Raw genomic sequence first — 26,699 nt, forward strand, 5'->3', positions numbered from 1 at the left:
ATGAAAAAAAATATTATTTCAATTTGTTTTTTACATATTGTAGAACCTGATGCACGCTTTCTCTTCCACCTGTGCCTTCCAAATACTGCATCTCCAAGGAAATCTTGGATGCCAGACGCGTAACATTCACAAACATCCTCAACACACATTCACCTTGATTAGTTTCTTCTTTCTCCTTTTCTTTCACTAATGATTCACATTCTTCTACTTCTCTAGAGTTCATTGAACTTTCAGAATCCTCTGTTTCGTTAGTTTTAGACCTTTTGAGAGGTAGTTTATCTTCACAATCACCAGCACTTCTCTTATTATTTGGCACTGTAGGAGTTTTCATGGATTCTACTATGGAATCTTGATTCACATTCTTGTTTTCATCTTCAGGAACATCTGAACAAGACACTAATTCTTCTGAATCACCAGCAGAGGCAGTTTTTTCCTCTGTTGGTTGCAGTTCATGTAACTTTTCTCGACGTTTTCTGCGTTGATGCATCCATGTGTTTTCCATGGCTTTAGCATTGTATGCATCTAAAGTTTCAGTTTTCTTCACTTCATGTAATTTCATCTATAGAGGAAAACAAAAACATCAAGATTAAATTATCAACCTGTTGGAGATAGGGATCCCACTAATTTCTCCAATGTAAATTCCCTGAACTTGCCAGGAAATTTTAAAATTTCAAGACCATTTTGTGGTGTTTTAATAAGTGCTAAACTGCATTTCATCTTCAAGAGAATGAACTTTATTTTTGTTATTTTCTTTTCAATAACTATAAAATGGGCATAGGACCACCTATCCCATGTAAATAACAAAATGAATCAACCTGGAAGTAATTACTGCTTTGAATTGCATTCACACACACACTCACTCTCTCTCTCTCTCTCTCTCTCTCTCTCTCTCTCTCTCTCTCTCTCTCTCTCTCACACACACACACACACACACACACACACCCACACCCACACACACAGAGAGAGAGAGAGAGAGAGAAATATACATACCTAGTCATATCATAAATTCTGTTACAATGTTAATAATAAACTACAGGCACAGTGAGCAAGCGAATGTATTAATATTTGGATGTTACAAAGGTACAGGTCTTGCCAACACAGAGGCCAGTCGTCGATCGCAGCATGCACGGTCTCGAGGGGAAAGTCCGCCACTGCTTTTACAAGAGAATGCTTGAGACACTCAAGGTTTGAATGCCTCATCCTACACAGCATGCCCTCCAAAAGGAACCACAACCTGTAGTCCAATGGGCTGCTGGAGCAATGAAATCCGGCACATTCCTCTGAAGCCACTTCTGTGTGGTCTTTGCCTTGTGGGCTGGTGCTGAGTCTTGCTGGAAGCTCCATGGCTCAATGTTGAACATGGTGTGGGTCAACGATTATTTCACAAGTGGCTCCAACACTGTTGCTTGGTGCACTTTTGCAAATGTTTTCACACCATGTTCACAAAAGTAGAGGTCAGTTGAGCGTAATGCTGTAGGAGTCTTTTTGTTTTATGCTCCCTCTGAACCTTAAGCTGTGGAGTGAGGAAGTGACCAGTACTTCGCCGATAAGTGCGGAGTCGTAGGTCACTTCGGAGCATCGACATTTTTGAAATGTTCAGCTCTCGAGCCATCAGTGCTTGTTTCGTCGAATACGCGCCGCCACTGCTTTTATGGGCTTCTGGGTCCTCATGCTGTGAGGTCTACCTTTCCTGGGGCGGTCCTCAATTGTCCCTGTGTCACAGTATCTGCTGATGGTCCGATGCACAAACATCCTGCTGATATTCAGCTTTTCAGGGTGTTGAAAATGTCTGATGGTGATTTGCCAACTTTGCGCAGTGCGATTACTGCCACACGGTTCTCGTATACACCCCACTCCATTCAACTCGCAGTGAAATTCACCTTTCCGCTACCACAGCCAAACACACAATGATACTGGTTGTTGCTTGATCCAACATTGCGGGGTTACCTTGCCTACCAGTGTTGCCATCCCTGTCTAAACTTTGTAACAGAATTTATGATATGACTAGGTACATACATATATATATTTTTCATGAATGCTTTTCATGCATTCAGGACACATCATTATAATCAAGTTTTTTTTCTTTCTTTTTGTTAGCAGACACCACAAAGTTCTTCACAAATCTATGAAAAAGGAAACAACCATTCTTACCTTAAGTTCAAGAAGCAACCTTCTAATTGCATCTGCCATAGTCTTGAAAGTATATTCAACATTGGAGGTATTCTCTGGGATCACATATCTTAGCGGTGGCTTCTCTTTCTTCTTCTTCTTTACTGCTTGAACATTTTCTAAATAAATATCTTTACAGAAAGTCCAAGCAAGACCCCACCGCATCGTGTGCCCCTGGCAGAACTCAGTCTGTGTCACTTGTGCTCCTTGTTTGTGCAACTCCATCTTCAATGGACCTAGGCTTGATTTGTGTCCTACCATTGTGGTGTATATCCTGAAAATAGAAATGTTAGGACTATCAGGTTGCTCCATGTCAAATTTGATTGATCTCATTTGAAATAACATTACTACTACAGTATCTGCATAACTTTGAAAAATCCAGTTTTTACTAGGGGTGAGCCGATGCCAGTGCCAATAAGCTTAACAATATCCAGGGTAACACTGTTAAGCCTTGTTTCCATGTTAATAAAACATCAAAATGCTGACAAAGGCAAAATTTATTGTGTAAAAAATATACACTAAAAATCCCTGTTAAAGGGTGGAAACGTTACATTTTTAGTGTATATTTTTTACACAATAAATTTTGCATTGGTCAGCATTTTGATGTTTTAATACCCAGGGTTCGAAAAATACAGGGCACCTGGTTGACATGACACCTTAATTTTCAAATTCTAAAAATTTTTTTTTTTTTAATATTTTGAGTTTACTGATGGAAATTTCCATTACATTGTTTAAAAATAACAAGTATAGTATGTGTTTTATGTATCACGTGTATCATTACATCAGAATAATAAACATGCAATTATAATTTTTTTCCACGGTTGCTAGCCAAATTTTAAAATCTGCTGTGATATAATTGAGTCAGCCATATAATAGAATGTATTTCAAAGTTATTCAGGCTGCTACCGGTTGAGCCTTCTTTAAAAAGGTCACTCTGGTGCAAGAATTAATTACTTTCAATCTAATCTTGTATTAATTAATAAATTAAATGTCTTAAGATAATATTTCAAAATGTGCAGCTTTATCTTAGTTGGATTCATGGATTTCTTAAAGATTTGTTAATGTGATTTAATTTAGTGGCACACAATCACTTTGAAGCACAACTATTTTTTTCACCCACTTTTCACAATTTCATTGTTTTTTTTTAAATGCCATTTTGATGCTGATCACATCACCCCCACTCACGACCGGATCAAGAAAGTGTGGGGCGTTACCCCCACACACCCTATACGCATTCATGGCGTGGTGATATGCACAGGGGAGCACTTTACCTTTTTTTTTTTTTTTTTTTCCCCCTTTTGAAGTTATTTTGTGGAAGAAATGTGTCGATACAGCGGAACCTTGATTTTACATTTTCATACATCAGATGTTAAATCTTAATTGTCCCAATAAAGCCATACGTTAACATTTTCCTACATTTTAAGTTTTTCGTCTTGGATTCTTGGAAAAAGTTAAAAGTGAAGTTCCACTGTATTCAGAAAAAATGCCTGGAAAATAAATTGTAAATTAAGTGAAATTAGTTAATATTTAGTGCAAATAATAACACCAATTAACGATATTCTAAAAATATAATTGTTAGTTTTGAAGCACCTTGAATTATATATTTCTCTTTGAGCAGCTGCAAAGAAAAAGTACACCAATCAATATGCAAGGATTTTTTTTTTAATTAATAGATGAATATTTTTTATTGGGATTTACCAGTGAATTATTCAAGAAAGGTACTGTAAAGCCATACTACCACTGTAAGTGAAATGCGTTATCATGTACAATCACAGGCACTTCTTAGTTGTAATTATACCATTTGCTTTCAGTGGGATCAATACAACCCAGAAATGTCCATGTCTGTACAATAGCAAACATGGCAAGGGAATTATCAGAAGTTTTTCATTCGAGATGTAACTAACCTTACACTGCTTCCCAGTTCCGCACTCTCCTTGATCATGTTCTGGACGAAGGCCACTTCGCCCCCTTCCACAACCACTTCCCTCGCCATCCCAGTCCTTGCATTTCTCGGCTTGGGTCGATTTGGAGACCGAGACTTGCTTCCAGGCTCCAGATCCTTGTTGCTTGCGAAGAACGGAGGGTTGCACATCGTGAAGTGATACCGCTGCTCAGGATCCACTACACCCTTAAGGATAACATTCGAATCTACTTTTTTAACTGAAACAAAACATGTGACATCTGCATTTTCATAAATATCATGTATTTTAATAGATGTTTCCAATATCAAAATATTCAAATTATTTATTTTCTTGGCAATAATAATAATAATAATAATAATAATAATAATAATAATAATAATAATATAATGACATCCCCGAATGCATAGTGGTAATGTCTAGCCTTGTAATCAAGGGTTCCCAGGTTTGATACCTGGTGACTGCACATTGCACTGTGGTGTGGGTCCTACTTGAAACTGTAGGTCCAGTCCTGACTTGCCTATCTGTGCATAAGTGTACTAAAACAACAATAATAATAATAATAATAATGGAAGTGTGTTGGTGCAATGATATGAATGGATATAAATTAATTTATATTTTTATTCAACTCTGTAAATACTGAAAACACACCTCCAGCTCTTTAATGTACGTGAGTGTCATGTTTGGTACGTGACTTACGAGAAATTAATAATAAAAAAGTTATTATTGGTAATTCTATTCTTACCAAGAATAAGATCCTGCAAATTGTTCTTTTCTACATTCCTCTGTGCAAAACTGGCAAGTTGGTCATCTACCTCTGATGCTGTCATCTTCCAACTATTCTGCTTTGCACCTAGCAAAGGGTAAATGCAGGAAGCACCTGTTCCTAGAAAAATATATAAATAATTAAAATAGCAAACAATGCAATTACATACTCACAATTTATGATTGATGCGGTAAACGCGGTTTAAAATTACTTACGTGAACTTCTGTGTTGCACAATTTAATGGTAAAATCCTATTAATTTCGAAGATCCTCTGTCTTCATTCACTCCAGATGCCGTACCCTTAGTGAATGAAGACAGAGGATCTTCGAAATTTCTAGTAAGTAACATACTCACAAGTATGGGGGTGAGTGAGTGCAGGTGATCAGTTCTATTGTAGTTCTATTAATTAAGCAGGGGAAGAAAAATACAGGGTGCCCAGTCACTATGGTCCCTGAATTTTCAAATTCAGAGCTAAAAAATATATATTTTTTAATATTTGGAGTTCACTTAAGCAAATGTCTGTTACATGTTTTTAAAATAACAAATACAGTATGTCATTAAATTAGGCACACACACAGGAGATGTACTACGTAGATTTTCAGCAAAAAATGCAGGCTTGACCAGGACTCGATCCCGGGTCTCTGGCATACCGTACCATCAATACCACTGAGCTACCGAGCCGGCCTGGCTTTGCCTGATTTTTTGCTGGCGCTGTTTTACATGTGTGGAATCGTCTCTGTGCCTTTGAAACATTGTAGACGTCGACATTTCCTGGTTCCTCCTACTCGGGTAAAACAGCACTAGCGAAAAACTGGCTTGGTAGCTCAGTGGTAGCAATGGTACAGTATGCCAGACTCCCGGGATCGAGTCCTGGTCGAGCCTGCATTTTTCACTCAAAATCTACGAAGTACAGTATGTGTTGTTCAATGTTTGTGTGTTTTCTGTATCATGTGTTTCATTAAATGAAAATAATAAACATATAATTTTTTTTACTGTTGCTAGCAAAATTTTTAAATGTGCAGCAATATAGTAGAGTCTGCCATATATTAGAATGCACTGTATAGTTATTCATGTTGTTACTAGTTAGGTTTTCTTTAGAAAGACCACTGGCGCAACAATGAATTACTTTTACGCCAATCAATCATGTTTTAATACCATATTTCAAAATGTCTAGCTTTATTTTAGTGGGGTAGAAAAGGGGACTGGTGCCTGAATTAATTTTAGTTTTCTGTACTCCTGCATATAACCCATGGAAGCACAGGAATAAACTTAATATTCTGGTAACTACATGAGTAAATTTTGTATCCCTTCCTCACTTTCATCTGAAAGTGATGCTAAATAACAAAATACAAACAGAGTTCAATGTCAAAAGTTTTAACTGTTCAGAGTTTTATTTTGAGCAAAAATGAATAAAAAAGGCTTCTCAGAAAAATATTCTTGAAAACACAGTAATATTGGTTATGAGTTCTTGCAATCTTTGCTCAAAAATTAATTAAAAAAATCATTGAAATGTCATTTTGATTTTGCTTTACACTTCTGAGTAATATAATATTATTTACTGTGAATGATTGTGTTCTACACTGAGAACAGTATGCCTGATTATTAACTTACTGAAAGGTTATGCGAAAATCGTGGTTCACATGTGATAAAAATGCACATGTGCCAGTGTAAAAACATAATGCAAATTACTAGGCAGTAATGTTATTAAAAAATCCTGGATTGTATTAGCTTACGCCAACCTTCACTGAAATGTTAATAAACTCCACTGTTTACCAACCTATATCTATTCCGTGAATGCCACCAGCACTGTTAATGCCTGCAGCTTCGAGAAGATCTTCAATCCACAACAGATAATTCAGCCTGAGGGGAAGAGTGGGAACAAGTCTGTCTGGTGGAATGTCAATCTCCAGCCCAAAGTCCTTTGATAACAGCGTGCATGTGAGAGCCTTGAGTGCAGCTGGGTCTTTGAAGTCCAGGGACACCTTTCCTGACAGTTCCTGAAACAATAAATAAACACTGTTTTGGTCAAAACTAGCTCTCTTGAAATATATGGAATTCCCTCTAAATGGCAAAATGTACGAGTTCCCATTGATTTCACGAAAAAAAGGGAATGACTGCTCACTTTTAACTTTAAAACTGGTTTTGAGTATTTATTGTATAACGACATACAAGCTCCAATATTGTCTGGTTAGAAAGTAAAAAAATGTAAAGTTCACCATGCTCACTGCACCGTGCCATGTACTGCTCAGCAAAGATTAGAAAGTCTCTCTGGTGCTGCTGTCCTGTGAGCAACTTATTTGTTCGAGGGTGGGGTCGGGTGGGAGGGGGGGTTAGCAAGGACTGCTCGATTTCTGACACCCTTTCAATGTTGCCAAATGGACGAAAGGTCATTGAGTTCGAGTGCGTCTGTTGGGTATGTTGTTTGTACCGAAATCAAGGGCAAAACCGTACATAGTGAGATCTGAGAGGTGATTTCGAATGTCGTTAAATTTTTTGACAACGAAGCCAGAGAAGGATGTTACATGTTTCCGGTCAATCAAGCCTCAAAGCGGCGGCTGCAGTTCGAATGTCTGACACTTTTCATAAAGAAAATTAGAAAGGGCAAGGTCGTATTTATGGAGGGGTGTCCAGGGGGTCTGAACCCCACCCCTGAAAGATTTATCAAGTATTAAAATTAAATAATGAAAAATGTATTCGTTTAGGCGTTGTTATATAATTTCCTCTGAATTTATTGTAAGACAAGGATTATATTGGGATCATACGGCTTTGACGAACGGAAAGGATATATTTAGGGAGACCGGACCCCCCTCCCCAACCGAAAGACTTATTAAATATGAAAATTTAAAAATAATGAGAATATATTCGTTTAGCATTTGTTGTATAATTTCCACATATAATTTGTGTTTATATCCACATTGATAATCACCTATAATTTTATTTTATATTATCTCCATTGCTCTTTAATTTTGCCTTAGAATATGCTGTTAGGAAGGTAAAAGAAACTAAAGAAGAACTAAAATTAAATGGTGTGACTCAGTTGTTAGCATATGCAGATTATGTAGACTTATTAGGGGATGATGTGAATACAATTAAGAATAATGCTAAAATATTTTTCAAAACTGCTAAAGAGATAGGTTTGGAAGTTAACAAAGAGAAAACTAAATATATGCTTACAGCCCGAAACCAAGTGTTACATAATAACCAAAATCTAATTATTGATAACAACTCGTTTGAACCAGTTTCCAAATTCAAATACTTAGGAGTAATATTAACAAATGAAAATGATATTAAAGAGGAAATAAAAAGTCTCTCTTCATAAACTTTTGTCTTCTTAATATCTAAGAAACTAAAAGTTAAAATATACAAAACAGTAATTTTGCCTGTAGTATTATATGGGTGTGAAACTTGGTCCCTTACATTGAAAGAGGAACATAAATTGAGAGTATTTGAAAATAAGATCCTTAGGAAAATATTTGGACCTAAAAGGGATGAGGAGACAGGTGAGTGGAGAAGGTTACATAATTTAGAACTACATAATTTGTATTCATGTCCAAATATTATTAGAATAATTAAATCAAGAAGACTTAGGTGGGCAGGCCATGTGGCATGAATGGGAGAGGAAAGAGTAGTTTACAGGCTTCTTGTTGGGAAACCTGATGGTAAGAGACCTGTAGGAAGGCCAAGACGAAGATGGATTTAAAGGAAATCGGTAGGGATGGAAAAGAGTATATAGATCTTGCTCAAGCTAGGGACAGATGGAAGGCCTGTGTTGCTGCAGCCATGAACCTTCGAGTTTAAGAAGGCTAGAGAGTTAGTTACTTAGTTAGTTTGTATAATTTCCTCTGAACTTATTGGAAGACAAGGATTATATTGGGATCATAGGGCTTTGAAGGACATTACAAAGAAGATTTATGTACAATACTACTCAAAGTAATATGTATAAGATATTAATCAGAAACTTGCTTTTCTCCAACTGCATGTAACATCATTTTTGTTATTCTACAAGTATTCAATTATTTATCTATTTGACATCCAATCGCCACCACTGTCTCAAAGTATATAATTATAATTAATAATTAAATTGAAGATAAAATCTGTTTCTTAGATGGTAATATTTACTATCGCATAGTAAGAATCACAACCTTGACAATAGATTTTATTGTTATTAATTATTCAACACTGACCGCGCCACCCTGAACATCACGTTTCGCGGCAGGTCCGCCAGAATTCCATCTGTCAGAGAATGGCTGTGAGGCAACATGGCAAGAGCGTGCCATTTGAGAGCAGAGGAAAAGAAGGATTTCCCCCAGATTTTCGTCTCCTGCCATTCACCAGGACAGAAACAGGTGGGAGTGGATTTTAGTTTGCATATTTTCCGGGGGTTTTCTCTTCTTTGCTGAGCAGTAGGCACCAAGGGGGATGTGGAACTAGGGCTCCACACGTTCACAATCTCGGTGACTTTTTTTAAGGTGTGTGTGTGTGATCAGCACCATGCTCTGGCCACAAATCCTGTTTTACAAAGCAAAGGAGAATGTTTAAGAACTTGTCATATTGAAAAAGAATAAATTGCAGCTAAGTGTACTTTCCTTCTGAAAGCTTATGGACTTGATATTGAACTTCCAATTGAAGCATGCTATTTCGATAAAGAGAAAGCAATAGTGCAACTATGTTATCAACATTACACAGTGGTGGCGATTGGAGGGGGGGGGCAAAGACAGTATTTTCCCTTTGTAGATAAGGTTTAGCATACTGCGGTAGCAAGAATGATGAAAAGCTGGATTTGAGGCATGAATAAAATGTTTTGACTGTTTTTGAAGGCTTACGTTATGTACATTTCATATCCAATTGATGTCATTCTGTCAACCTTGAGCAATTTGAGAAATTCAAGATGGCGTCCAAAATGGTGGACTTTCCAGTTAATGACCTATATCTCAGCAACCAATTGTCATAAACAGAAAATGTTTTTTTTTTTTAGTCTTGATCTTCATTAGATGGAAAATGAAAAAGATTCTGTTTAGTTTTTCGCTAGTATCAGTGGTTATATGTAATTTAAAAAATAATATTTAAAATATGTACTTTTTCTAGTACTTTTTGCCTTATAACTTTCGAATAAATAAAATGAGAGGAAATTGTTTTGAATAAAAGTGGTAGCCCAACTCATAAGCTTTAAAACAATGTAAGTTTTAATGCATTTGAATGAAAAATACACTATAAAATGTGTCCCAAATTAGAGCATATAAATGTGTCTATTACAGGCCGGCGGTTAAGCCCCGAATCATTGACTTTTTGATGAAAGCAACAGACACAGTAGGATTAATTGTTATCTCATTAAAGATATTTTCAGTCCATTAGCCAATCGATATCTGCACCCTGACGAGTGCCATCTTGAAAATAATCCACCATATTGGATATTTTTTGATTTGTTATAACTCGGGAACGGTGCCCCTATCAATGACCAGTTTCCTCAGAAATCTTCCAAATATAGTAGGCACCCTCTAGTTCGGCCGCCCCTAGTAACGAGAAGAACATCACATTGTCGGTAAGTACTAAGTACTGTAGGCCATATATAGTTTGTTTTTTGTACAGTAAAATATACTTAAACATGGTTTAAACTACCATATAACTAATTTCAATATATGGCTGTACCGTTTATAGGATTTATTTGTCTTTTTTTGAATTACTTCGGTTCGTTCGACCATTTTTTAGAACGGCCCACAGTTCGGTCCCGAGGTGGCCGAACTAGAGGGTGCCTACTGTAGTGTAAACTTTCATAATAAATCAATAAATCTATTTTTGAGAAATAAGAAATAGAAGTTTTGCAGAAAAACTACAAAGAAATTTAAGAGAATAACAGCAAGTTGAAAGTATTAATAATTCTCGAACCAAACAATTTTATTTTATATTTTGTAAAATTACGAAGTGTTTGTTAGAAGTCTTTAGATGAACTGAAGCCCTATTTTATTGCATTTATAAATTTACGTTAAAAAACATTTTAAAAGAATAAATGCGTGATGAAAGTCTCAATAATTCTAGAACCAAACAATAGTATTTTATATCTTGTAAAATTACGAAGTGTTTGTTAGAAGTCTTCAGATGAACTGAATCCCTATTGGTTTTTTAGATTTATAAATTTGCCTTAAGGCGAGGAGGGACAATTACGCACTAGTTGTGCATTTATTTCAATATCGTCGGATTGGGCACTGCTATTTAAAAAAGGGTTTAGTATGCAAGAGAGTGTGAATTTCTCCCCATGTTGCAAGTGGAAACTGTTTTTCAAGTAGATTAGTAAGCTAGAAACGATGTTTGAAAAATATCATTAATAAGTATTTACCGAATCCCATGTATTCCTTATGGGACATCAACTTCAACTTCAAGTTACGGCTCATCAAATGGGAGTTTCGACTTTTCCTTCTACTATGACATAGTTCAACGTGTCCTTTTTCCGTCCATGTACTTTTCTACGTCATCGGATGTTTGATATTCCCGAGAGAACGAATAAAATAATGGTCCCATAAGCCTAGTGCATGTCTCCTTGCCTCCTACGGCCATCCTGGCAGTGTTGCCAAACCTGATGTGCATAATAGAGCTAAATTTCACCATTAATATAGCTAAAGAGGACTTTCAAGGAGCTAGATTAATGAAGGCTACATAAAGTGCCTACTAGGAAAATTTTAGTTGTCAGAGGGGTGGGGTTGCTGCTATTACCATTAGCTTTAAAGTGATGGCAATTTATTCTTAGTTTTCACCGCCTAGATTTGGCGGAATCATCCATCTCAATAATCCAATGATGTTAATATAAAATAGAAAATAAAGGGTTCCCGGATAATAAAATTGTCATCTTCATCTTAGCCACAGCGCTATATATAAAAATACCTGGGGAGGAAAGAAGAGGTGGGTGACGCAGCCTATAGCTATACGAATATCACGTCACATGCAAAATGTACACTCATGGCAAAAGTTGGTCTTTATGGGCCGGAGCCAGTGGTGGCATCATGGTGGGGCAGAGGGCGGGTGCCACAGTTCAAAGTCAAACGAGTGCACAAAAGAGCCAGATCTGGCTCCAAAGGAGCGAAGTTGGCAACAGTGATCAGCAGCTGCCCCAGCGAGAAAGACCTAGGGGAAACTGGAAATTGTCCCTCCTCGTCTTAAATAGCATTCTAAGAGAAATACAATTTACACACGACTCAAGATGATTTCTGAAAAGAGTCATTGGCATTTATACAGTATTAAATTGTTGCATTATTGGAAAGAAAAAAGACAGCAATATTGCAATTCATGATACAAAACTAGTGGAAATTGTCTACCAAATTTTTCTGATATGAATCTCTCTTTGTATCTTTTTCCTTCTTTGATCAGGTCTTCATATCCTTCACACTTGGATAATGTGCAGGGTGTCCACATGAGATATCCCTAATTTTAAATTAGAATTATCAGGAAACTCTTCGATGTAGAACGTTGTTGAAAAAGTTATTTTTTCTTAAAATTTAGTGCACTTCTACATGGGCTCCTTTTGTAACTCTCAAAATGTCTATCCGATACTTGATCTCAACTCATTGGTGCATTAGCATGTCAGGGGTGATAGAGTTGGTGGAATTTTCAATTCTATTGCAGTGATACAAAGGTTACATACAGGTGAAGTGTAGACCGTGTTTTACATAACCCCAAAGAAGAAATCCAGAGGGGTTATGTCCAAAGATCACAGTAGCCACCTGATTGGTCCATTGCATCCTATTCATCGCTGTGGGGACGTTTTGTCCAGAAAGTCACGAACATACAAACTCCAGTGCATTGGTGTATCATCCTGCTGGAAGATATCATTTGGCTGCAGGGTAAGGAGCTGGCCATGGGTGTTCTTTATGACTGTCCCTTCAAAAATTACATCATATCATCACTCATCCTCATCTTCGCGATTAGTCAAAATTGGCAGAAAAGTGAAGTAAAATAAACAAAATCAACCAATGAATCAATCGTTTCCAAGGTTTCACACCTTAAGGAAATCATCCAACACACAGTAGTCAGACTTTTACCTGCACCAGTGTGTGATCAAAATACTGAATATATAAACACTTAATTTCCACACCCATAACTTACAAGAGAATATATTTGCCCAATACTGGGTAAAAGTTTACTATCCACAAACACATTTCTTCATTTTTACAGAAGAAACTACGTACGGAAATTAGTTTCTCTAGCATCGTTGAACATCTGGAAGGTGTTTCCTGTCATGTGGGAATCTGTCATAGCGGAAATTCATTATTTTTGTTGAAAATTAATTATCGGACGCACAATAGCCTTTGCCGCGTACACCTTCGTAGATCATGGCACGTCGTGATTGTGGTTTGTCGATGTTCATTGGGTACGCAGTGTTTCCAACCAAAAATACAAACATAGTTAAAATCCATTGAACCATTCACGATAGCCCCAAGAAACATTACATAAGGTTAGGTTAGGTTCGGCAAACATAGTTAAACAAATTTTAACTATGTTTGCCTATCCTAACTAAACCTAAATTAACTAGTTACATGAATTTTAACTATGTTTGCCTAACCTAACTAAACCTAACCTAGACGTAATGTGTCCTGGGGCTATCGTCAATGGTTCAACACATTTTAACTATGTTTGTATTTTTTCGGTTAAGAAGGATGGAAACACTGCATACCCAATGAAAATCGACAAAACACAAGCACGACGCGTGTTGATCTACGAAGGTGTACGCGCCATATTGTGTCTTACGGAAGCGCGAAAATGAAAAGAAAGAAGTACTTGTAATGTGAAGAATTGAAATTACTTTGATCAAAAAAAACGTGAATACTTCTTAAAGAATGTTCTGCGAAGCAGATACGTAAGTACGAATGTTAAAAGTGACGAAACAAAGAAGTTACATGTGTTTGTGCATAGTAAACTTTTACCCAATACGGTAATAAAAATAGATATGTTTACCTGTTTAGCATGTCTGCGAAATTCAGGATACGTTATTGCTAGTTCCTTGAAGTTCGGTGGGTTTCTGTAGATGTTCCTTGGATGCATATACTTGTTCAAAGACATGGCTGGGACAATTGTGCTTTAGCTCCTATTTGTAATGGACTGGAAATAAACATTACACACAAATTTATTTTATCAGTCGAATATGATTGTAAATGGTTGAAAGTTTAGCAAGACATAAGAAGGTCAGAAGATGGTGTTACTCACGCTTCAGATGATTCTTGATATTTTATATTTGGTTTAGGAATTAATTCGTGCGCCTGGGCAAGAGATGGCGTAACGAGCGTATCGTCCCACAGTTCCGTGTATCCACACATGCGTTGAAAACTCCTGTCAGCGCGCATCGTACGTAGTATAGGGCAGTTGATTGACGCGTCAACAACAGCATTTTGTAGTCAACTGAACATGGCGCAGTTCGTGCCAGATAAAGTGTTTTTGCGGGGTGTTCTGCTTCATTACTTTAACATGCAGAAAAGTGCTACCGAAAGTCATCGTATTTTGGTGGAAGTGTATGGTGACCATGCGCTAGCTGAGCGAACGTGTCAGAAGTGGATTGCACGGTTTAGAAGTGGTGACTTCGGCCTGGAAGACCAAGAGCGACCTGGAGAGCCAAAAAAATTTGAAGACGAAGAATTGAGAGCATTGCTCGATCAGGATTCGTGTCAAATGCAGGAAGAACTTGCAGAAGCATTAGGCGTTGATCAAACAACAGTTTCCAAACGCCTCAAAGCCATGGGAATGATTCAAAAGATGTCACATTGGGTTCCACATGAATTGAAAGACAGAGACGTTGAAAGACGAAAAACCATTTGCGAATTGCTGCTTCAAAGACAGAAAAGAAAGGGGTTTTTGCATCGCATTGTTACTGGCGATGAGAAGTGGATCCATTACGAGAACCCGAAACGAGATATTCACTGTGCAAAGGTTATGCTGTGCATATGGTGGGATATGAAAGGTGTGGTGTACTATGAGCTGCTGCAACCGGGTGAAACTATTAATGGAGAACGTTATCGATGACAATTAATGCGTTTGAAGCAAGCTCTAGCCAGGAAACGACCAGAATGGGAGAACACACATGATAAACTTATTTTTCAACATGATAACGCTCGCCCACATGTCGCAAAACCGGTCAAAACCTATTTAGAAAATGTCGGATGGGAAGTTTTACCCCACCCGCCGTATTCACCAGACGTTGCTCCTTCGGACTACTACTTGTTCGATTGCATGAATAACGATTTGATTGGACAGCGGTTCACTTCTTCAGAAGATATCGAACAATGGGTCTCTGACTGGATCGCTTCAAAGGATGAGGACTTCTTTCGCCACGGAATCCGTAACTTGCCTGACAGATGGGCGAAAGTGGTGGCTCGCGATGGACAATATTTTTCTTAAGGTATTTATGTATTTTGTGTTTGAACTACAGCTTCAATGTGTGCGTAACAACCGCACGAATTAATTCCTAGACCAAATAGTTCATAAGGGGTTAAAAGATGGTTGTCAAGCAGTTGCGGCGATTGGGTTCCAGAACCTGGTGGGGGGGACCAGGGGCAAACACAGTATATTTCCCTTTGTATACATATAAGGTTTAGGCTATTGCAAGGGCAAAAGTGGCAGGCAACTTCCCCCTCGCCCCATAATTGCCGCCACTGTTGTCAAGTGATGAAGAACATAGGTTTCTTCAGCATTCTGTCCCCCATGTCCCAGGCAGCAGGTTACCAAGGCACCAAACTGAGAATATTTTATTTTAAACTGTACCTCATTTATGTTTCTTTGGCATGTTGGAAAACTTTGTACACTCACCTCAATTAGTATTCCTGCAGTTTGTTTCTTTATACAGCATATTTGCAGAAGATAAAATTTAATCTACTAACTAACTAACTAACTAACTCTCTAGCCTTCTTAAACCCGAAGGTTCATGGCTGCAGCAACACAGGCCTTCCATCTGTCCCTATCTTGAGCAAGATCTATATACTCTTTTCCATCCCTACCGATTTCCCTTAGGTCCATCTCAACGTTGTCCCTCCATCTTCGTCTTGGCCTTCCTACTGGTCTCTTACCATCAGGTTTCCCAACAAGAATCCTGAAAACTCCTCTTTCCTCTCCCATTCGTGCCACATGGCCTGCCCACCTAAGTCTTCTTGATTTAATTATTCTAATAATGTCTGGACATGAATACAAATTATGTAGTTCTAAATTATGTAACCTTCTCCACTCACCTGTCTCCTCATCCCTTTTAGGTCCAAATATTTTCCTAAGGATCCTATTTTCAAATACTCTCAATTTATGTTCCTCTTTCAATGTAAGGGACCAAGTTTCACACCCATATAATACTACAGGCAAAATTACGGTTTTGTATATTTTAACTTTTAGATTCTTAGATATTAAACGAGAAGACAAAAGTTTATGAAGAGAGAAGTAACATGCATTTCCTGAATTAAGCCTACTTTTTATTTCCTCTTTAATATAATTTTCATTTGTTAATATTACTCCTAAGTATTTGAATTTGGAAACTGGTTCAAACGAGTTGTTATCAATAATTAGATTTTGATTATTACCTAACACTTGGTTTCGGCCTGTAAGCATATATTTAGTTTTCTCTTTGTTAACTTCCAAACCTATCTCTTTAGCAGTTTTGAAAAATATTTTAGCATTATTCTTAATTGTATTCACATCATCCCCCAGTAAGTCTACATCATCTGCATATGCTAACAACTGAGTCACACCATTTAATTTTAGTCCTTCTTTAGTTTCTTTTACCTTCCTTACAGCATATTCTAAGGCAAAATTAAAGAGCAATGGAGATAATGCATCTCCTTGTTTTAACCCATCATGAATTGTAAATTTGTCAGACATATTAATACCCACACGAATTTTACTTTCTGTTTCACTGGTGCATATTTTTATCATACTAACAAGCTTCTTAGGTATTCCAAACTCTACTAATATATTATATAATTTATCTCTTTTGACCGAATCATATGCTTTTTTGAAATCAATGAATAGCTGATGGACATTTTGATTATATTCCCACTTTTTTTCAAGTGTCTGTCTGATGTGAAAAATTTGATCTGTAGTTGATCTGTTGCGTTTAAATCCACATTGATAATCACCTATAATTTCATTAGCATATGGGGTTAGTCTTGTTAAAAGAATGTTAGATAATATTTTATATGTTGTTGAGAGTAGAGAAATTCCACGGTAATTATTGCAGTTCATTTTATCACCTTTTTTAAACACAGGAACAATTATGGATTCTTTCCACTGTTGAGGGATTTCTTCTTTATTCCATATTAAACAAATTAATTTATGAATTTGACAAATTAATGAATTTCCACCATATTTAATTAACTCAGCTGGTATTAAATCAATGCCAGGTGCTTTGTTATTCTTTAGCCTTTTAATAGCATCTTTAACTTCAGTCAAGTTAGGTTCTGGGACTAAAGGTTCTGCTGTGTGTACTTCATTCACTTCTGATTTATCTCCTACATGGACATTTAAAAGGTCATTAAAGTAGTTCTTCCATCTATTTAGAATATCGCTTGGGTCAGCTAGAAAATCACCGTCTTTATCTTTTATCAAGTTTACTTTAGGTTGCCACCCCTTTCTAAACTCATTTACACCTTTATATAAATCTCTGATATTTTTATTTTTGCTGTTTGTTTCAATTTCGTTAATTTTGCTTTTCAAGTAATCTCTTTTTTTACTTCTAAACGTGCGGTTAACTTCTCGCTTTATTCTATTATAATTGTTTAGATTTGTATCATCAGAGTTATTTAACCACCTAAGTCTAGCCTGATTTCTTATTTCTATTAGATTATGACATTCATTATCAAACCATGGCTTACTTTTTCTCGGTTTATGGTATCCTATACTTTCTTTAGCTGCTGATTCTATTGCATTACGTATGTGCTCCCAATTCTTATTTACGTCTGTTTCATTTATATTTTCATCATCATTTAAATCCTGCAAAACATCAAATCTATTTGACAGTTTAATTTGGTAATCTTTCTTAATTCTTTCATCAGTAAACTTTCCTGTATCAAATTTTATAACTTTTAGATTTTGTTGCTTATGATTTATCACTGAGAGTCTTTCTCTTAATTTAGCAATTACTAAATAATGGTCACTGGCACAGTCAGCACCTCTATGTGTACGAACGTCAATTATACTAGTATGCCTTCTCTTATCAATGAGAATATGATCTATCTGATTATGAGTTTTACCATCTGGAGAAGACCAGGTATATTTATGGATATCTTTATGTTTAAAAGTGGTACTTTTCACAATTAAATTCTTTGAGGTTGCAAAAGTAATCAATCTTATACCATTATCATTACTTAATTCATGAAGACTTTCTTTACCAATCGTGGGTTTAAATGTCTCTTCTTTGCCAATCTGTGCATTACAGTCACCTAACAGAATTTTCATATCATACTGAGAAAATTTATCAAAGACCTGTTCTAACTCTGTATAAAAATCATCTTTAGTATTATCATCTTTATCTTCCGTTGGTGCATGTATGTTTATTAAAATAATTTTACACCACCTACCCTGTAAAACTGCATATGATATCCTATCATTAATAAATTCTATTGTTTTAAGAGCTGAGATAATTCTATTATTTATGAAAAAGCCTGTTCCAAAATTATGATTTTCAGTACCACCATAGAAAAAAGTATAATTTTTAGTTTTACAATTCCCTTCTCCTGGCCACCTAACTTCCTGGACAGCTACTACATCTAATTTATACTTGACTATCTCATTAACTGTACACTGAAATGCCCCAGGCCGGTAAAGGCTCAGAACATTCCAGGTGCCTAATTTAATATTTTTCTTATTCCTAACGTAGATCTTATCCTTAGTCCAGGGACCTCCCAAAGTAGTCCCCACCCGGAGATCCGAACGGGGGACTATTTTACCTCCGGAATATTTTACCTTGGGAACATCCATGGCCTTATATTGCTGATTCTTGACATGGCTTTTTACAGTGCAGAGTTGTCAGCTCTACGCCTAACCCCCAATATGAATGGAGGAACTACTACACAAGACAAACACAAACACATTAGACAGCACAACTACTACACAAGACACACACAAACACTTCACAACTATAACACAATATAAATACAAACACACCACAACTACTACACAAGACAAACACAAACAAATTAGACTTTCAGAAAACTCTGTGAAATATATGGGTTTACTGAAACAATTTCATTATAAATTCTGTGCCATGACTGCACAGAATAATAGCAATCTTGAGTACAATATTTAGGGTCGCCAATTTTGTCTTCACAACATGTTCAACAAATTGCAAATCCAAGACAAAATAAAATTTAAAAGTATCTAACTACCATTGTGCAAACTTCTCACCACGCATCAGAAGATTGTCCTTTTTTTTTCAATCCTGGCTGTAGGCGCCAAATTATTGAAGCAAGTCTTTCACACACACTTCAACGAAACATCCTAGTATTTATCTTTTTTCAAATCTACTTACAGTTTGTTAAATTCAAAGAAAACTCGGATGTCACTATATACAATTTCAATATATTTTTCACTTATTGATCTACTGTGTTTTGTTTCTTTATCGTTGCTATGGTCAAAAATGTATATAGAAATGTATACATCGTAATTTTACATTATCAATAATGTGATAATAATTAATTATACATCACATTAATGCAACAACGTTTTCCAAAATATAACAAAATAGTAATTGATAACAACATAAATATCATAATGCATTTTAAACACAAAATTAAACAATAAATATAAATGAAATAAATGAACATCTTTGGGTCAGTCACACTATCATGAAGGGAGGGAGTTACCTGATGCTATTTGCTTGATTTAGTTTACCGTATTTATTCATGTATAATGTACATCCACGGGATTGGCCCTACTCTACCGATCCAACTCCCCGGAAAAGGCTGCTCAAGACACCGCCGCACAGTGACTCCATAGTATTACCAACTACCACAATCTCAATATTTGTGCACCAAAAGCACAAAGTGAAACCATCAGGTTCAGAAAGACTTTTTTCTCTGAATTTATGGATGGGAGTAATTGACAACTATTTGATTGAGCCCTACGGTCTGCCTGGAACTTTAATCGGGGAGATTAAACTTGTAGTTAATCTACAAGTGAATAAAATTACACGGTATAAAACACACCTTATTACTAACTTCGTGGACCCTCTACATTTCTACTGGAATGAGTGATGCAGATGTATATTAGGCAAAAAATAAATACATATTGTCCACCTTCTACCAGTTTTTCATTGTTCTCTTCACACTTTACAGGAAAAGTGGGATGAGGTAATAGGTAACAAACTTCATGCTATGGAGCCAACCATTTGTACTTGGCATTCCTTGTTCCATCCCTCCCATCGAGAAGTCATTTTAACTTGGCTTCGAACTGGACACATTGTCATTTGTTGCAAGGGCTGAACCTTAAGATGCGGTGTGTTTGTACTGTTGTTTTAAATGTTCAGCACATCCATCTCGAATGTGCCAATTTCAATTTCCTCCAACAGAGTTTTAACCTTCCCAACTGTTTATCATACGTGTTGAGAGATGATGACAGTGTTTCAAGCTTTATGAGAAGAGTGTTTTTTACAGTGTTTCTGTGGAAATTCTTAGTCTCTCTTTAGGATTTTAATGCATTGTGTATATTCTCTCCTTAGGATTTTAATGCGTTGTGTATGTTCTGTGCAAGTGCCTTTACAACCTTACATTTTTAACCCATTTCACTGGGCTCTTTAAGCCTACATCTCTTTTTAACTTTAAATTAAAATTTCAGTAACCGCCAACATCTGAAATTTGTTTATTTTCTTCTTTTTCACATTGGTACTTACATATTCTGCATTGCTAAAGATTCTTGAAGGTGGCATTTCATTTCTTTTCACGACAATAACTTCAATTTTCAACATATCGAATAATTATTGTTCGTTAGTTTTTGGATTGCATTACACACAATATGGCGGGCAAATCTTGACTAGCGTTGTCGATGATCAGTGGCTGTGCAGTGTTTCCAACCTTCTTAACTGAAAAATACCTGATTTTGTATTGTTTTTTTCCGGGTTCGAAAACCCCACGAACCATGCACAGCAAGGTTAGCTTAGGTAAGGCAAACATAGTTAAAATTGTTATTTAACATTAGAAGAATTCAAGATAATTCATTTCGCAGTTGCAAAACTGACTGGTTCTTACATCATCAAACGCACAGAACATTTGGTTCACGCAGTAGAAGGACATCAAGGGAACAGCTTTCGTGCATCAGTCAGACATTAATGTTGAAAAATACATGATTTACCGGCAAAATAAATTAAGCGAGGGAAAAAAACAGACCTTTGTAAAGGGTACTAAAAACAGGTGTTTTGTGTGATGTGGGAATGTATGATAGGGGAAATTCATGTTCATTGTTGAAAATTAATTCTCCGACGGACAATAGCCTTTGGCGCGTACACCTTCGTACATCATCATGCGTCGTGATTGTGTTTTGTTCATGTTCATTGGGTATCCAGTGTTTCGAACTGTCTTTGTTTTCAACGAAAGTTAGAAACATGACGTGTTGTGGATGCGTGGTGAAATTCGTACCGTGTGTGGAAGATCCAGTGGATTTTTTAACTTAATTGAACACGGGATCGTGAAGAAAGGAAAGGAATGTCGAAAATGTGGCAGTGAATGTAAGCTACTCTTTAGAAGGAATGGGCTGTGGGTATATGCCTAATATGACGTGTCGTGGATGCATGGTGAAATTCAGATAAGTTTTCCGTATCCTGGAAACTGATTTCTTCAAATTTAAAAGTTTGGGGCTCATTTGGGGGCAGGTGACTCCGGCCAATTTCTAACATGCCTTTAACAGGGACTCTATAGAGAAAGCCGGAGCGGAGGCGGGGCTACGTTAGCGGTTGAGGGCGGTAGGTCAATTACCCCAGGGGCGGAGCCCAGAATCGGTGGGAAATTTGGACTCAAAAATTTCAAACGAAAATAATTTTTTAGTTTAAATTTCCCACTGATTCCGGGACGGATAGCCCCACGGCTAGCGCCACGAAATATTACAATTTTCTTTGTAAAGCAATGCGAAAAAGTTTTTTTAAAAAAATGGATCAGATGAGCTTTGTTTACAGGGGAACGACTCAAGATGACCAGACCCCTCTCCGATTTTCTTCATATTTGGCATACTCCGTAATTGAGGCCTCCTAATCACAAATCTGAAGTTAAAAATTGTCGGAAATGTCTAGAAATTGCAAAATAAGCGAAAATAAGGCTTTAGTTTTCGGAATGGAAACTGTCGACTTTCGCGAAATTGTTTGTCTCACAACCAAATATATATATTCCTGATACTACCACGACACCAAATATCAACTATCTTTGCCTAACCTAACCACGTGCCAATTGTTCGTGGGGCTAGCATCAATGGTTCGCAATTATTTGCAATTTTTAGACTCTGATACTACCACGGCACCAAATTTTAACTATGTTTGCCTAACCTAACCATGCGCCAATGGTTAAGTAAGAGTGAGGTGTAATTACTATAAAGATCGGAGAGCGGTCCGGTCGGGAAAATTGATTAGCTTATTTTGCAATTTTTAGAAGTTTCCGACAAATTTTAAATTCAGATTCGTGATTAGAAGGCCTCAAATTAGTGAGTATGTCAAATATGAAGAAAATCGGAGAGGGGTCTGGTCATCTCAAGTCATACCCAGATGGGTAAGTACGAATGTCAAAAATTGACGAAACGAAGAAGTTATAGGTGTCCGAAGGATAGTAAATTTTTACCGAAAATTTTAAGGTAAAGTTTTTAGATAAAAGGATTTGGTACTACTTTACTATACCAGAGACACCTATCAATGATTTATTTTGCAATTTTCTACATTGCTAACGTACTCTTCTGCATTGCAGAACATTTCTTTAGGTGAAATAATGAATTTATAACGAAAATAATGTCTATTTCTTACATTAACGAGTACTTACTGTTGTTCCTTATTTCCCACAAACCATCCACGGGTAGCCCCAAAAACCATTGACATTAGCCCAAAAATTCATGATAGCCCCACGAACCATCACGAGGACGAGGTATGCCTACTAGGTTAGGTTAGGTTCCATTAGCACTCCTTTCGTTCAATTTAGCATATACGGACAATACGAGAGCGTACTGTGTTCTCGTGCAGAAAGCAAATGGCGGCAGCAGCAATAGCGCGTCGGAAATAGATTTTCGTAGAAAACCACATGCATTCGCATTAAAATGGATCAAAACTACATTCCCGAACATCAACAACGCTACAGAAGATGATTTGCGTAAGTACTTTCTCCTGTAAATTTGAAGAAATCCGTCTCCGGTATAGTAAAGTGTTACCAAGGTCAATGCACACACACACACACACACACAAAAAAGACTTATTCATTCATTTAAAGAATATGTGGAGAATCTGTATAACGGATAAACGGACAGATTGAATGATACTACTGCTGTATGTACTGTAAATTGATCACCCTTCATGTCCTTGGACTTCACACAGTGCAAGTAACATAAATTCCAATGTGTGTGAGAAATAAGAAACTGTAGCCGAAACTGTGATAAAACATATGATAAAGAGATCACTTTATATTATTCTCTAAAGAATCATGCAATTGTATTGAATATTATGCGTGAAATAAAAAATTGTAAATAATCAATTGTACATTGACATCAACATAATTTTTACCAACATTCACAATATTCACCAGTTACATGGGAGGCATCAGGATTGAGTAATTATCTTTTTCTTAATTCAAGTCCTAAAATTACTGCTGTCAATAAAGAGTTTATATATATATATATATTACACCAAAAAATGCTGAATAAACGCTGTTTCATTTACGCTTGGTACCCTGTTAAATACTTTGAAAACAAAACCGAACGTACTTCCGATTTCCGGTAACGTGCATTCTCGGCATTCTCGGGGTGCGCGAGATTTTCAAGTAGTCTGCGCAAACCTTTCCTTTATGTTGTGTCGCGATTAGTGTGCATTGGTGAAGTGTGTTCTTTAGTTTGAAATTACTGTTATTTTTGGTGAGTGTATGCATCTATTATTTCAGTATTATATTTTGCAGTATAATATTCATTATTGCCCATGTATTTGACAGGAAACTCCTTTTTTATTGAGGAATGTTGAAGTGTTCAAATGGAACCGATATCAAGATGGCCGATGGATAGATATATAACCGTCTTCTCACATATTGCTGTTGATTATCTCCATAAAGTATGAATGTAAATTATTTTCCGGTAGTACTGCTGACCATGATTCATCTGTATGCTGTGTGTTGTGCGTCATGTAGAGGATACTTAGATAAAAATGCATTTCTATAGAATTCGTGGTGTGGCCGGTGTTCTTAATTTGGACCTACATCTCATGACCTAGAAGTAATGTTCTGAACTCTGTTCTCTGTATTCGCTGAAATTTCGATTACAATTTCCAGAAATTATTCCTATAAAATACAGAGACGAGTACACTTCTGCGCTTATTATTTTTCAGATTTTCTTCCTAAGTTAGAAACGCTGAAAGTGTGTACTTGCCTTACCACATGTTGAGTATTGCTTAGAGCTTTTACTTTGCTACTCGTCAACACATTGTTCATGGTAATAAAATTGTCCTTATCTGCAGAGAAAATTGCCGTAAGAAAAAGTAATGTAATTTTACTCTCACCAGTAATTTAATTTGTGGTGTGCTCCGTCACAGAATTTGCACATTTCGACTTTTTGTCATCTTTTTGATTTTTTAAAAAAATATCAGACGTGGGGCTAAGTTTTACCATAATATTTTCGAATTATTTTTTAGGAAAGTACATTTGGGTATGTCCGATACTGGCGCCATATAAGCCCCGTCTAGTTCGCTGCACTTTTTGACACCTGGTGTTGTGCAGGTGTATTCCAGGGTAACAATTTCATACATCGGAGAAACATTTCTACAATTTTACAGAAGAAACTACTTACGGAAATGAGTTTCTCTAAGGTTTCCAACGTTAGTCGAGGTATTTTCTTTCATCGTGGTATCTATTTGACCGGGAAATCATGTCAGTGTTTCCAATACTTTTTTTTTAACTATGCTTGCCTAACCTAACCTAACCTTATCGGAAATGGTTCGTGGGGCTATCCGTCAGCTGCATAATGTACAATTTGCACATGTAACGAACATGATAGTAGATATTTTTCGGTGAAGAAGGTTGTTGGAAACCATGATATTCGAAAACAAAAGAAGCGTTATCATTCGCAAAGTAAGCGATGTCGCACCATTACGTGTGCTCGGTTGCACTTAGAAAAATGCGTTATTTTAGTAGAAAAAGTGTTTGTTTTCGTGTAAAAAGCATAATGCACCTTGAACTATGTTCCGCAATACACAATTGGTAAGTACGAACCATATGATACAGAAAATATCCGATGTTAATGTGTCTCCGATCTATGAAACTGTTACCGTATTCCAGTGTCAGGATGGTGCAAGGGAATGACGTTCAACCAAGTAGAGTGAAAGCGGTGTTCAAGTTCAGAAGATTCAACAAATACCTGTCTGCTGCTTTAAACGGTCATTTGATTAGAAAGCACTCACCACGTGTTCGTACACCGTTCCGGAACGTAATGCAAAAGATGCAGACACCAAAACACTACTGGACTCAAATCAACGAATTAGACGTCTCTGTGTTGCACCGTGTAACCAACTAGATGCTTCAGTTCAAAGAGAGTCAAAAAGTGCAGCGAACTAGATGGAGCTAGAGTTCGCTGCACTTTTTGACTGCATTCTCGTGTGTAGATGGTTACACGGTGCACCACCAACTTGTCGATTTAGTGTCAAGTAGTGTATTTGGTGTTTGCACTATGTTCTGGAGTGGTGCAATGTGTGGTTTATGGTCATGTGGTTAGTCAAACTAATCAAATGAATGTTTAAACAGCCGACAGGCATTTGTTGTTTTGAACGTGAACACAGCTGTTCGTCTACTTGGTTGAACATCATTTCCTTGTACGAGCCTTACACCTGGATACACCTGCACTATGCCTAGTGACAAAAAAGTGCAGTTAACTAGATGGGCTAATGTCATGATATATGCATTAGCTGCGTACATTTTTCTTTAGTGAATTTTAATTGTGTTGCAGTCACAGAGCATCTTGTATGCAGATGTTTGCAACTTGCATGCTGCACACAGTAGCAGCTACTGGAGCCAAGTACTTTAAACAAAGTTGTATTATCCAGGGGTAGAAAAATAAGGGTGCCTGAATTTTTAATTCAGTTAAAAAATAATATTTCAAGTTTTCCATAAGGTTCCCATTATATTTTTGGTATGACTTGAGATGACCGGACCCCCTCTCCGATTTTCTTCATATTTGACATACTCTCCAATTGAGGCCTCCTAATCACGAATCTGAAATTATAATTTGTCGGTCACGTCTAGAAATTGCGAACCATTGGCACGTGGTTAGGTTAGGCAAACATAGTTAAAATTTGGTGTCGTGGTAGTATCAGGATGTAGAAATTGGAAATAATTGCGAACCATTGACCCTACCCCCATGAACCATTGTCAATTTTTTAGTGTAATGTTGAATGTGGTTGAATCATTCAATCCTAACAATGTTTCACTTTCTTCAGTAACCAACGTTTCTCTACCACTCCTGCTAAGTTTTCACTTTTCTTCTACTGATTTATATGAGGAGCGTACAAAGTCTGGTTCAATACCCGGATCTCACTTTAAACTGTAGGTCCAGTCCCGATTAGCCTTACTGTGCATAATGTGCACTCAAAACGCCAAATTAATTAATCAATTAATACGAGGGCTGTTCAGAAGGTAAGTTGCGATTAGTAGCGGCCTTGATCTTTCGCAAACTCAATA

At 36.8% G+C, this 26,699-nt stretch overlaps 2 protein-coding genes across 3 annotated transcripts in view; one reads left to right on the plus strand and one right to left on the minus strand.

Annotated features, from left to right (window-relative positions):
* On the minus strand, positions 1 to 23,723 carry LOC145990346 (U6 small nuclear RNA (adenine-(43)-N(6))-methyltransferase). 2 transcript variants are annotated; one of them, XM_083126040.1, is made up of 7 exons: positions 23,670 to 23,723; positions 13,795 to 13,938; positions 6,632 to 6,851; positions 4,834 to 4,974; positions 4,074 to 4,329; positions 2,152 to 2,443; positions 1 to 559 (listed from the first exon to the last, which is right to left on the minus strand). In XM_083126040.1, the coding sequence occupies exons 2-7, from the start codon at positions 13,897 to 13,899 to the stop codon at positions 14 to 16; spliced, it is 1,560 nt and encodes a 519-aa protein (XP_082982166.1). In that variant the 5' UTR covers positions 13,900 to 13,938; positions 23,670 to 23,723; the 3' UTR covers positions 1 to 13. The 2 variants fall into 2 exon arrangements, with proteins under 2 accessions (XP_082982166.1, XP_082982165.1); XM_083126039.1 differs by lacking the exon at positions 23,670 to 23,723 and adding an exon at positions 23,568 to 23,636.
* Positions 23,724 to 23,781: 58 nt separating this feature from the next.
* Lis-1 (LisH and WD40 domain-containing Lis-1) overlaps positions 23,782 to 26,699 on the plus strand; it is a 129,560-nt gene continuing 126,642 nt past the window's right edge. Inside the window, exon 1 of the mRNA XM_083125659.1 lies at positions 23,782 to 23,895. The gene's annotated coding sequence lies outside the window, so the exon portion shown is untranslated. The remainder of the gene's footprint in view (positions 23,896 to 26,699) is intronic.

The sequence above is a fragment of the Lepisma saccharinum genome, chromosome 7, assembly GCF_977018435.1.
Source record: "Lepisma saccharinum chromosome 7, izLepSacc3.1, whole genome shotgun sequence".
Classification (NCBI taxonomy): Eukaryota; Metazoa; Arthropoda; class Insecta; order Zygentoma; family Lepismatidae; genus Lepisma; species Lepisma saccharinum.